We start from the raw sequence: 13944 nt of genomic DNA on the forward strand, positions 1-13944 counted from the left end.
AGAAAGCACTTTTAAAAGCGAAGATTTTCCTTGTGAACCCTGCCGAGTGTCGCGACCGTGGCTACGGCCTAGCTGTTCTCTTGCCAAATAAGTCAACCAATCACAGCGGAGTACGTGCGCCACTTGGTTGCTTGCACAACCACCAGATGGCGCTCGCATCCGCGGCAGCGCCGGCCGTGAGGGGAAAGAAAAAAGAGGAGTAGAAAGCTCGCCTTCGCTCATTCATCCGCGACTGCGCGCTAATGAGGAAGTAAACTCTTCTTGCGGGTAAAATGGATTCGAATTGTGCTACGTACGTATGCGCCACACGTGTCAATATTGCGCTTGCATAATTCGCTATAGCAGCTACCCCGCTAACTCAAACAAGCTTCGCGCCATTTGGATTCAAACATTGAATAGGACCTGCGTGTTATTCTTTCTGTATTTTCTTTTGTTGGAGCTTTTTATCTGCGTAATGTTACAACTGAAGCGTGAATATGGCATTTGTGTTCGAATTCTCTCACCCGGAACACTGACGCAATTACTGGACACTGTAAGAGTTGGGTTTGGGCATGTAAGAAGGGGTAGGAGGGAGGGGGCTGGCCCATGCCGTCGTCCGACTCATCCACTCTAAGGACGTTGTTGAGGTGAGGAACACGTTCTCATCGAGAACGAGGAGTACGGGATTTATTTACAATATCTACATGGAAAGGTGGAGAACGTTGCATTTCATCAGTCTAGCATGACCGAAACGAAGCACACCGAAGAGCCGAACAGGGCTGCTTAAAACCCCCTCTGTCCTGCCTGCCGTCCAACCTTTGTCCAATCGGAGCGTTGAAAGTCGCCGAAGGCCCTGTCCTTTGAGGGCGAGTGATCAAACTTTCACTCTCACACTTTCGTTTCAGTGAACACACCGAACGGAGTGGAGGCTCGTAGACTGGCGTTGTCACGCTTGACTCAAGCTGGCACGTCTTCGTCCCTGAGCTGACTACACATTCAGCGGCCGCGTCTGTCAAACAACCGTGACGATTACTGGAGTCCATGGCGGAACGCCGCAGAACAACCTTTTCCAAGAGTTTTCGTGCTCCAATTAGTCCATGAAGGCGAGAGCGAACCAGATAACAATACTAGGTCCGCCAAACGTGTCTTGCCTTACTGGTGCCGTAGTGTTGTCCGAAGGGGGCTTATTGTTGGCTTCACAAAGTGCTTCATCGCAGCGGGGCCGGAGAGCCCAGAAGGTCACTACCCCCGCTGGCCGATCGTAACAACCGTCGTACTTCCGCGTGACGTGGTTGTGTGCCTGACTGCTTCTCGAAAATTTAATTGTTCTGTATTGGCCCTAACTAAATTGGTGAAAAGCAGAATCTGATGACATAATGGTTCAATGTCAAGGAAAATTAGTGAACCAAAATTAGTTTAAAAAGAAATCGCTAAGTTCCGACCAAGAAATGATCCGCTGACAGAAGCTGGTGGAAATTTATCTAGAAAAAATATATTCTTCAAAATAAGAAAACACAATAAAACAAAAACGAACTTTCTGGTATAAATAAACCCTCTCCCCCCCCCCCCCTCAGAAAATATTACGCCAACTTCTGCAAAAGTAAAAGCTGAAAACGCTGTACCTCAAATCATGAAGCAAGAGGCAATGAAAGAACAAACCCAAATTTCCACTCTCAATTATAATGAATCACTCGCAAAATAATTAAAATCACAATTTTTGTAATTGTTTTTATGCTCCCCATGTTCACACTGTCTTGAAACGTACTACTTATTGGTCCATCGGGAAGTTTCATCGTATGTTTTACTTGAACAATGTGCGAAAAAAAAAAGTTCGTTTTGTGGATAACCTGTCCCCGGTCGCTATCAGTACTATACTGCTGGCGTCTACGTATCGCATATTCCGGTATTTCATAAATGGTAATAGGCCATACGGGCATCTAAAGCTCTCTAATACGCTTGCTGGCACGCTAAAATTTGATATTAACAGCCCTGTACGAAACATTCAAGAGCCTCCATGTACAAAACGTAGGCGCATAAAAAAAAAGCAGGAAAAAGTAAAAAAAAAGAAAGTGATGGACGACCTACACTTTAACAATGTAACTCTGTTTTGACAAGTTGCGGTAGCGCGATAGCGAAGGAACACGGAAATGGACACGTACAAACGCCAAATTCAATTTCACTTCGCTCAGCCCACCTGGTATTGCATATAGGCAGATACACCGACGAAAACAAGGCGCGAAAGAGCAGAGCACTATAGACGTAAATCGTCACGCCGATACCACGAATGTGACTGTGACTGACTTGTGTGCGGCAACCGGTATGAGACAGCCCAGGTGCTCGCAGTCGCCTAGTTATGAAATCAGCCGAAGCCGAATCAGCTTGCGCCACGCAGGTGTGCTTTATGGGTCGTTGCTGCCACTGCCTGCAACGCGAAGAACCGTATAGCTATTGCGAGTCAGTAATACTAAATGCATTTTTACTTACAGCGCAATTGCCTCGTTAACTACATTTTTGTTGTTGCCGCTTTAGCTTTGTTGGTTTGCGCATGCGTGAGCCTTGCCGTTTACATGTGACTTATTAGCAATGCACTTCCAGTCGTGAGATAGCACTGGCGTGGCGTCGCCCTTTCGTGGTCTGCGGTTTCTTTCGTTCGCGTTGTATAAAAAGGTGCCTGTAGCCTGCATGGCATCTGGCGCGGCCCAATCTCGCAGGCCATGTTATACAGCTTAGTTTTTTCTGCAAAATATTACTGGAGGCAATTCTAGCGCTAGTAACAACGGGAGCTGCTAGCATGGCGGTTCAATTAACTACGGAAATGAGGAGAAGTGCGTGGATTCGCCTTACACTTAGTTCTCCTGGCTTGAAAGGGCCCTGTGACTTTGAATATAGTAAATTGTCCAATTGGCGACAAAATTATGCGTTATAAGTGCAACGATTTGCAAATATTAGGCTCGTTGGTCCTATACTTACTGTCTTGCTGTGTTTAGAAATGAATGTACGAGTGACTGGGAACACAGATACATCAGGCGCAATAAATGACATTGTAAGAACGTTGCAAGAATGCCCGCACCCCGTGCATTGGGGACGCGTTAAAGGGGTTCCGAAGAAGACGTGCCGCATAATCAAATCGGGTTTTTGGCAAGTAAAACCCCGGAATTCATTCATTCGAGCCTCAAGCACCAAAATTAGACAAATCCGCATTCCGCGGTAGCAGAAAGATCAGAGCACTATAGTTCTCTCTATTCATTTCTCTTTGAAACTTCATTGGCCTGCAGTACTTAATGGACTTGCTCGAATTATCACTTGAAAACGACGCAAGACTTTTCGAAATGCCAGCTGTCGCAAGTAAGCGCGTGACACCGTGCTGTCAAGTATCCTTCAAATGATGTTCGCGTCCTACCCGCCGTGGTTGCTCAGTGGCTATGGTGTTGGGCTGCGGAGCACGAGGTCGCGGGATCGAATTCCGGCCACGGCGGCCGCATTTCGATGGGGGCGAAATGCGAAAACACCCGTGTGCTTAGATTTAGGTGCATGTTAAAGAACCCCAGGTGGTCAAAATTTCCGGAGTCCTCCACTACGGCGTGCCTCATAATCAGAAAGTGGTTTTGGCACGTAAAACCCCAAATATTATTATGTTCGCGTCCGGAAATTGGACGAAGCAGCCCGGTAATGCGTCAGGCGAATGCATTCTTGCGCGTTTCTGCGTCAAGCCTCCTTCGGAAATATTGGAAACTCTGTATCAATAAGGTACCTGATCGTAGCGAGATATTGATCCGGAAAGAACTGGGTCGCAGTCCCGAAACCAAAATACCAGGGTCAATGCTGTCAGGCCACCGATAGCGTAGAAGAACGAAAGGAGGCCAGCGCCGATGAACGTTACCCTGGAAAAAAGGCAGACAAACATGTATGGGTGTCGGAATATAAAAATTTGCCAGTGTACTCGATGTAACTGTTTGAGACAAAGACCACCGAATATTGAATGGAATACCCAATACATTCCATCTGCGAAAAAAAAAGAATAATAAGGAAGAAGAAATTCGTGAGCTATTTTCATTACATGATGCATGTATTACCAATCACAACTTCTCCAGCTCAATTGAGAAACTTGTAAAAATTTGGAGGACGCTTAAGATTCGCCTTCAAGAGTGGAACGCGATAGCGTTATCGCACCCTGTTCGCACCGCCCACTCATTCGCTCGGCATGCTCTTGACGAGACGAAGGGGAGAAGCGGGCGAGTGGCGCTCCACCTGTCGGGGCAGCGCCGTACATTGCGAGGAGGGGGTCTTCCGTGTTTGCCGCAAGATGGCTATGCGTGTGCGCCAAGCACAGAAGAAATGTAGCGGAAACGTACTTCGCTACTCGTTTAACTGCGACTTCTGTAATTTAGATGCTCATAATTACCGATATACACCGCAGTATAACTTTCTACGGCACATTTCTAAGGCAACACCGCATTCACTAAAGGCGCTTTTGTCGCGCTTTGAACCATCGAACTCATGGCTGAGTGGTAGCGTCTCCGTCTCACGCTCCAGAGACCCTGGTTCGATTCCCACCCAGTCTATCTTGCAAATTGTTTTTATTTGTGAATTGCCTGCCAGGATTTTTCGCTCACGGCCAACGCCGCCGACACCGGGTTTTCTGGAACACGAGCTCCTTAACGCTGCCGCGTTAATAAAAAAATTCACCGATGATTGCGATACTCCCTAATGCGAAATTTGAGCGCAGCTCTATACGTATTTTCATTTCACGATACATGGGCTGGCACGGACAATCTGTTTCGGGCGGCATGTTGGAAATGCAGCGAAGTGGGGTGCGACTGCCTCACTAATGTGGAGATCGCGAGAGCCAGCGCGTGGGTGACGCGTGGGCGCGATTAGCAACAGCCGCCGCAGAGAGACCTCCCACACGACATGCGCCACTCTGGCGCCATTGTCGACGCGCCACGCTTTTCTCCTCTCCTTCGCCATACCCTCCTCCGCCTCACGGTTCCGCTGCACCCTCCTCTCCGCTTTACTCCTCGCGTCTTTCATCCCCTGCTTCGCTCCGCGTTTCTCTTTCGTCTTTCGCTGTGTTTGTTCGCTCGGTTACGCCGAGCTTCGATGCCGAGGCAGGTCGGCGCTCGCCGCAGGGAGGGGTGCCTATAGGAGCTGCACGCTAAAAGAAAATTAAATTCAGGGATTTTAGGTGCCACAACCTCCATATGATTGTGAGGCACGCTGCAACAGAGGACTCCAGAATAATTTTGACCACCTGTGGTTCTTCAATGTGCCCCCAGTGCACGGCACACGATAGTTTTTGAATTTTGCCCCCAGTGAGAACGGCTCCCGCGCCAGGGAATTAATATCCGCCACATCGAGTTTAGCTGCCGAGCTCCATAGAAACTAAAAAGTTGATTGTACATGACACACCATACAAGGACAATTATGAAAGCAGCTCGTCACCAAATGTTGAGGGAAGAAAGTGTTATAAAAGCCCGTGCATCTTGTTAAGGGAATGAAAGTATGAGGAGATTGTCCAAATAATGAAGTACTTGGTTAAATGTAAAAAAAAGCAAAATAAACAAAAGAAATCTCTACTAGGCTGCCTGAATGCAAGGCATCCTTATTGAATGAGAGAAAATGGTTGAGAAGTTAGCGACTCTACGCGATTCGCTCAGCAAGTGGTGCTTCCGCGTCGTAAACGTTATCTTCCTGCACCAGAATCACTGGGAACATTGGCCACTTGCGTCGTTCCTTCTCCCTGTAGAGAACTTGAAGTGTCGTATAGAGTATATGTAGTATGTGAGCAGAAATAAACATTCAACAACTTCTGAATTCTCAATTCTAATATGAATCGGATAGCAAGGACTGTTCGATGCGTAGTAAAAAATTTGAACTCTTTCTTTCTTTCTTTCTTTCTTTCTTTCTTTCTTTCTTTCTTTCTTTCTTTCTTTCTTTCTTTCTTTCTTTCTTTCTTTCTTTTCTGTTCACTTTCTGGCTTTCCGTATTCCTTACATATTTAAGCGAGACGGAAAAGCCGCCACCACTACACGGTGTTTAAGGCGTTTGAATCTTTTTTTCATATATTGAGTTCCATAAAGAACACTAGTGTCGGCAATGCACGCTGACTTACATTCTAGCCTCGGGAAGGGATCTTGCGGCCAAGAACCTTTGCGTGATCATTTGATCCAGGCCCAATCGCAGAAGCTGATAGGGGAAAGCCGCGACCGAGGCGGCCCACACAGTTTCGTCGGTGGTTAGGTCGATGTCAGTCCTGCGTAGGAAGCAGACGCTCAGACACGCAACATTCTCAATGCATAGTTACAGCGCCAAGTTACAAGGAAAGAGCTGTGAAACAACGCTGACAGCGCTGTCTTCCAACTAATTTTGTTCGCTGAAGGAACAACTTATGTAGTACTGTGCAAGAAAAAACGGCAGAACGTAAAGTAGAGATGGCGCTGCCCGCGTTCTTTATTGTCTCTGTCGATAATATGTTTAGCTCTGCCCTGTGAGCGTGTTCAGGATGACCCACCAACTATCCCTAACGTTTAACTTACTGTGTTATATTCGTTTGATGGCCGCGCGGTATCATTAATAGTTATAGCGCTCCGGTCATGAGTTGGGGCGAGCTGAATTCTCTAGAGCGGCAGCGAATTCTGACGGTGACTTATAGGGCGAAATCGCTCTGCGCTTAGATTTATGTGCTCCTCAAAGGGCTCGAGGCGATGACTCTTACACTCCATAGACATGGTACACTCTCAGAAAATTTGCATTCCTTGAGCCTTGCCTCGCCCCCGAAAAACAATCTCCGCCATCAATCTTGCGTGCCTTTCCTGTCTTTAACGTTTCAGTTCCCACACTTTCAGATCCCGAGTGGAATGCGCCTGACATAACGTTCCTCCCACCGGCGGAAAGTTTTGTCTCGTCCACTTTCATTTCCCTTTAGCCTATCATTTCTCCACATCGACTGCAAACTACAAATAACTTCCCCTATGCTTTTCTTGGTTTCAATATCTGTGACCAACACAAACCAGACCCCCCGGTTTCCCTTTAGGTGCACTGTTCAATAAAGAACGCTAAGGGTAGTAGAGTCTGCATTGTCTTCTATCGCTTCACTTTTATGTTTTCAGAAGCCTATTCAAAACAACTGACGTTTGAGGGTTTAGCAACAACAGAACAATAGAAATGGCTCTGTGTGTGGTCACCCACAACCTACAACCTAGAGAAATCTCTGCAGAGGAATGAAGAGAAACATAACAAAACAGGCACGCCGGATAAAAGGAAGGTGATATCAATGTCCATCGATATTGATAATAGCTCACCGAAAGATATAAGCCCTGACGTCAAGTTTTTCTAGGTTTGATGCTGGCGCTCTTCGGCCGGAAGAATCGTACGCTATCTTCGCAATGATTACAAGAGGCGATGCCGCCATGATCAAGGTCTGCACGCAGTCTGCCCAGACGACGCTGCGAAGGCCGCCCTAAAGGGAAAAAAACAACAACGCTGTTGCAGTCAGCGCATGCGCTGAGCGTTGAGTCGTGCGTTGAGGTCACCAAGAATTTACTCTGCGCTCTGCGAAGGGCTTCAACGCGTTCTTGCAATGGTTTCTTCAGAAAATTGTGGACAGTGAATTTACATCAAAATTAAGCTCCGTCATAGAGGTCAGCGCGCGCATGCAGGTGTGACCTACACATTCGGAAATATCCGTCCAAATGGATAGCTGAATGCGGAGTTATTAAAGGACTCTGAGTGCATTAAACTGCATGAGGTCGTCTGTGCTCAAGTTGACGCGCAAGAATATGCGTTTTAATGTAAACACCTATCCGGGTGCACGTGTAAAATTTGCGTGTTTTCTAACGGTTGATTCCTAACGTGCCGTGACCTCGCGAAGAAGGAGCCTGTATTATGATTTGAGGGATTTGCATCTCCATTACCTGTATAGATAACGTAACGCGCATACGGCACAGCTGGCAACGAGAGCACCATTGCAGTACCTCAAGTCGACATGTCTTTACGACCGCTTATAGACCTAATGTGCACCTCAAGCTATGCGCGAATTTATAGTCCTCTCTCTCTCTCTCTCTATCTCTCGTTCTTTGTCTCTGTACACTCTTTCCTCAGCGCCGCGTAGCAAGCCGGACGCGCTTGTAATTAACCTCCCTGCATTTTCTCTCTTCTATCTATGTATGGACAAGCGCACGTACTTTGACCGCACCACACTGTAAAATAATTCACACTCTTCTTTTTCTTTTCTTCGACCCCACCCTTACACTCTCTCTGTTCAGGTCCTCAATCATTTTTTGTAACTCGTCTGCAGTGCCGCTTAACAGGACAACCATCATCTGCAAACCGAAGGTTGTTGACATATTCGCCGCTGGCCCTCACTCTTAAGACTTCCCCGTCCAATAATGTAGCTTTAATACTTCTTACAAGCATGCCGTGAATAGCATTGGAAAGATTGTACCTCCTTGCCTGACCCCTTTCTTGATAGCTAATCTTTAACTTTTCTTGTGGAGAAGCAGGTTAGCTGTGGAATGTGTAGATATTTCCCAAGATATTCACGTATGCCTCCTCTAGTTCTTGATTACGCAATCATTTCATGACTGCTAGTACCTCTATTGAATGACATGCCTTTTCATAATCAAATGAAAGTCGTATAGAGAAGTTGATTGTGCTCCCCAAATTTCTACATTACGTGATTGGTGACATAGTCGTGATCCATCGTAGAATACCCTTCCTGAAGCCAGCCTGTTCTCTTGGTTGATTGAAGTGTTGACCTGATTCGTATATGATTTGAAAAGATTAGTATACGCCACTAAAGTGATCTTGGCGTGGCTGTAGCGCTGGCAAATGCGTAATTTTCTTGTTCGGAGCCTTAAACAGCACCTTAGCTGACTGCGCGTGCACGTGGTGGGTGGCGCTGCGACGTAGCCCCCAGCACACTGTCGTTAGATTTTTCAGCGCGTCGCGGGCGCCGTCTTATCTCGGAGGCCATGCCGACTTGCCGCGTGCTCTAGGTCGTGCATGACGTCCGGATAGCGGTAATGGCGCCATTTTTTTAGTTTCGGTATTAAAAACGGATATTTTTGAGAGCGTCTTCTGCCTCTGTTCAATAAGTCTCCGAAACTCGAGATTACGCGACATCCAACTCTACATAGGCGGGAAGACAGCGGACACGCAGCCACCGCCAACTCTGCTCGTCCAATATTTGTACCCGCCTGAGATTACCTTCAAGATAGGGCGCAGACGGTGGGCGCACTGAACTGCGCGGACAGCTATGTGCAGCCAGGGTGGGGCTAGCGGAGCATACGCGCTCACCTACTCCCCCTCCCCTGTTTTCGCGCTTTATCAAGTGAGAAAGACATTAATTCTCAGTGTTGACACAAACAGGCGCGCCACGTATCTCGGAGGCCATGCGAAGACTTCGCGGATGTGCATGTCCGCGACGCAAGATGGCCCAGCTTCCCGGAGGGAAGCGCGAGATGGAGTCAAACTGCAGTACCTCATACATCACGCATTCGGCATTATCATTATGGTGTGTCGCTGCATTAGTTCACCACTAATCGCATTCACCTCGACATTTGTCGTGAGACTTAGTCTGCCGGATTTCTTTCCCGTTTTTCTATTGGCAATGTTGGCTCGCTTATAAAAGGAAAATTTTCATCCGCCCGCACGTAGCACAAAGCTAAAACTGAATTTATTGCTCCTTGTTTTGGGTTTAGCTACGATTCTTAAATTGCTCGCTCATTAGTAGCCAAACTTTTCATAAATTAGAATGTAAGGAACGACAACAGCAACCAAACAATGACTGTTAGCATGAAGCTACAAGAAAAGCCACAAACATTTCTCAAAGAAAGCTTTGAATTTGAGCGTAGTGCAACTGCGCAGTAGAGGGCATTGGCCCTGGGTTCTATTCGTAAACGAGGATGAACTTTTCTGCAGATTCGAAAATTAATTTCTTTCTCACCAGCTCAGAAGGCCTTCTTTTAGTTTCGTGCTACTCTCTGGCGAATAAAATGTTTTCCCCTTTCTTACGTGGCTATTGCGCGACTACTTGTTTTCTTTTCTACTACAGAGTAGTGTAGCGCATGTTTTATCTTGCAGTATATTTTTTCTTTGTTTTGGTGATAGTCTTTTCAAACATGCTTTTGGCTTTCTCTCCCTCGGGCTTCATGTAGTTGTAATCAACGACGACGACGACGACGACGACGACGACGACGACGACAACAACAACAACAACAACAACAACAACAACAACAACAACAACAACAACAACAACAACAACAACAACAACAACAACAACAACAACAACAACAACAACAACAACAACAACAACAACAACAACAAGAACAACAACAACAACAACAACAACAACAAGAAGAACAACAACAACAACAACAACAACAACGACGACGACGACGACGACGACGACGACGACGAAGACAACAACAAAGCCCTTCAGTTCTGCTTATTCTTCTGGCTCACTAGATTTAGCTATCACAGTTTGCGGAATAGTGGGTCACCGGATTCGTTGAGACCAACAATAGCTCTGGTAAGGCGACATCATGCGACGCAGCGTTTAACCAGACAACAGAGAAATGCAATGTTGCAATGACCAGCGATATTCTACTTCATTTCCGGTGTGGGGCGTTGGCTGCATGATAGTTAACGTGCAGCCATCTTACGATTTCCCTTCGACGAGAACATTCATGTGCCACAAGAAAAATATGTTAGAAGCGCTGTAGTTGAACAAAGTGTCACAAGATGTCGCTACAGTCTCCGGTAGGGGCGTCCACAACTTTGGTATCCGGTATTCCTTATATTCAATTCGATTCAATTCACTTTTATTGACAAATTAATGATGAAACAGATGTATGCAGGAAGTGGTCCGAAAGTAAAAACTGCAGGTGGGACCCCAAATGGCAAGAAACTTAAAGACAAGGTAGAACTCTTCACTGAAAAGAGTGTAAATAAAGACGTCACTAGCGCTCAAACTGTGTCATTGCCATCTACTAGGTTTTGCCTTTTGTACTGCCTATGTTCAGTTCCTGGACAAGGAATATGCAGCACGTGTAACTCACCAGTGCCGTGTATAAGGTGCCAGCGACGCCAAGTGTGACAGTCGTGGCTACCGTTGACACCGGGAATACTGGAATCAAAAACAGAAAGAAAAAGTTAAAACTAGAAGGTGAACGAAGAAAACAAGATATTCAAAAACAATCATAGGTTGCAGTTTCTGACAGTAGAAACTGTGAGAAACTGTAAACGTCATCTCACGCCAAATCGAGGATTTAACCGTGCGCCGAATAAAACGTACAGTGACCGGACGGACCTGACGGCAAATAAAAAAAAAATGAACACGTGCACTCTAAACTTGGGAGTGAACGCAAAATGAACACTCCAACACCGATTATAACATACAAAGGTTAGGCATTGATGCTTGCAGATCAATATTTCATAGATGTCTGCCTAACGAATCACGCGTGCAATTCCATCGCTATATAAAGTAAAAATGTCGTGGTGGTTAAAGCACTGAGTAGACGTTCCTTTGCTGAGTGCGAGGTCAGGGGTGCCGTTTCTGGACGAAACAACCACAATCTAACGCAGGCGGAACAGAAAAAAAAAAAGAGTACTCGTACTCTTAAATTTAGGTGCACGTCAAAGAACTAGAGGTGGTGCCGATTCATGTCGCGATCTCCATTGTGGCATCTACGGCGAGCAAGGTCGCTTGTCCTTTGTTTTTCCTTCAGGATTTAGTTTTGTGAAAGCTTTTTGACAACTGTTGCTCGGTTTATGATCACAATTAAGACTGACTGACTTACTTCCGCGGTCTCTATGCTGTGCTGTGATAAGAAATAATCACTAAATTTACCGACAAAAATAACACGTGATTGCTAGCTTTTTCTAATAATAATAAACAAATATCATATCATATAATAATATCGTTAGTAATAGTCGCGAGCTTTTGCCAGGCGCGCTGATTTTTTGAACAGTTAGCCGCGTTCGTCAAATTTTATTGGCATACTCGAATCACCACTACATGCGCACGAGAAGTGCGACTGAAAAATGAAGCTGCTGCTGGTACCTTACTTGATCCCTAAATAAATGAGTTGTGCTGTCCTAGCCCGCATTTCCTTCCCCTACAAATCCACTTTCAGTTACGTTTTCTTTTTATTTCTTCGAGGTTCCTGACTTCGGGGTCAGTGCCACCTTGTATTGCGAGCATAATATAACGTAACAGTCTACGTAACAGTACCCCTACGTAAGAGTCTGTATGAGATAAATGCACACTCTCCGCCATTCACATAATTACACGCTTTGAACATATAAGTACGCTTGCATAAATAATTACGCGCTATATATAACGAGCATGTGGGTCTTTCATAAGAGAATGAATCGAGTGTAACGAAACAGTAACGAACATTTTATTTTGTTACACAAGGCATACGACAACGTAGGAGTAGATGCTACGTTGCAAGAAATGCACGTGGTACGACTACAAGGTCGCATAATGACATACATCACGTCACTATTGACAAACCGCACTCTTCGAGTCAAGACAGGAGATCTATTCTCGCCACTTCGTTACACCACACAAGGCCTTCCGCAAGACTCAGCCTTCTCCCCTGCACCGTCTGCACCGTCTCCCGTATCACCTCGCAAAGATAGGCAGGTTGCATCACTCAACATACGCAGACTCCAATCACAGTACGGACCACGGAAGGCTCGCTTGGTGAGCAGCAAGTATGCCGTGCAAGCAGCTCTAAATGCAATACACTTTCATCTTTCAGTAGCCACGCTCTCTCCCTCCCCGTCAAAATCATATAGTATATTGTTGCTTGGTCCAAGGAAGATGAGGGAAGAAGCAGCAGCCATATTGAATGGGCCGGAAATAAAAGGAAGCCGGATCGACAGAAGTACAGGACGTCAGAATCCTAGGAGTCGCTATATCGGACACGGGCAACCACGCTGCGTGGTTTCAATAGACACTGAGTCGCTGCCGAGCAGCGCAAGGACTCCTTCGAAGACTTACCTGTCGTATGTGGGGCATCAGAGAAGACACCCTCGTTATCGTGATGAAAAATCAAATCACACAGAGAATCTGTACGGCTGTACGGCACTAGAAGAGGGTTTATAGTGGTTTGTGCTCCGTCAGCGGGACAGCACTGCAACGGCGTCGCCGTCGTCGCAAATGTCTTTCTCTAGCGCGCCTGTATAATTAGTATCGCAATAAGATGAATGCTGTGGCATTTTTGGCAATTGGTATTATAATAAGTAGACGCGGGAAACATACCGCACTTGTGGCCCTCACGAAAAACCGCTAGATGCTAAAGCGTCGTCATCTTATGTCACATGACTGCTGACCACGACTAACCATACTTATGAATAGGCTGCTGTTGGCGCTGAATATTTCGAAACTTTCTCAAGATGGCGTGGTCGATATAAACGAAATATTAGGAGTTAGCGATATAACTTACCTGTTGACATGGCAACTGCGGCACAGTAGAGGCCTGTTACGCCTATGGCTTGCTGAAAATGAATGAATGAATGAATGAATGAATGAATGAATGAATGAATGAATGAATGAATGAATGAAGCATGTCCATTCGTACTTGGTGACAACTGTTCAGTCGCCTATAGTTTCTGACTAAAGTTGTGCATGCAGTAGCGAAAGTGTAAATGATGTTGTAAGTGTAGAAACATTATCGGCAGAATTGTGCTGCGGTAAAAACTAACGAAACTGTCCAGCCTTATCGCCTCCTTGAAAATCACCACTTCCAACCCTCCACATCCCTTCGTTCTGCAGAAAACAGCCCCGTTTAGAACTCATGGAGATGCACTTACACTCAGCACGAAGTAGATTACTGATGACGCAACTCCAACGCCGTTTCCGTAGCGCATACGAAGGTACTGTGGGGAGAAGAGGTAAAAGTGCTTGGAATGCATTACTTTGGTCACGTTGAAGTGGCACAACGAAGTTCTTTT

General features: G+C 46.0%; 1 protein-coding gene across 1 annotated transcript in view; it reads right to left on the reverse strand.

Annotated features, from left to right (window-relative positions):
- Positions 1 to 13944, reverse strand: part of LOC142559220 (sodium-coupled monocarboxylate transporter 2-like) — a 43482-nt gene that overhangs the window by 19329 nt on the left and 10209 nt on the right. Inside the window, exons 3-8 of the mRNA XM_075670847.1 lie at positions 13804 to 13869; positions 13437 to 13488; positions 11040 to 11107; positions 7281 to 7438; positions 6092 to 6232; positions 3731 to 3860 (exon numbers count right to left, since the gene is read on the reverse strand). Of these exons, the coding sequence (XP_075526962.1) occupies positions 3731 to 3860; positions 6092 to 6232; positions 7281 to 7438; positions 11040 to 11107; positions 13437 to 13488; positions 13804 to 13869 (615 nt within the window). The remainder of the gene's footprint in view (positions 1 to 3730; positions 3861 to 6091; positions 6233 to 7280; positions 7439 to 11039; positions 11108 to 13436; positions 13489 to 13803; positions 13870 to 13944) is intronic.

This window comes from Dermacentor variabilis, chromosome 10 (genome assembly GCF_050947875.1).
Source record: "Dermacentor variabilis isolate Ectoservices chromosome 10, ASM5094787v1, whole genome shotgun sequence".
Taxonomy (NCBI): Eukaryota; Metazoa; Arthropoda; class Arachnida; order Ixodida; family Ixodidae; genus Dermacentor; species Dermacentor variabilis.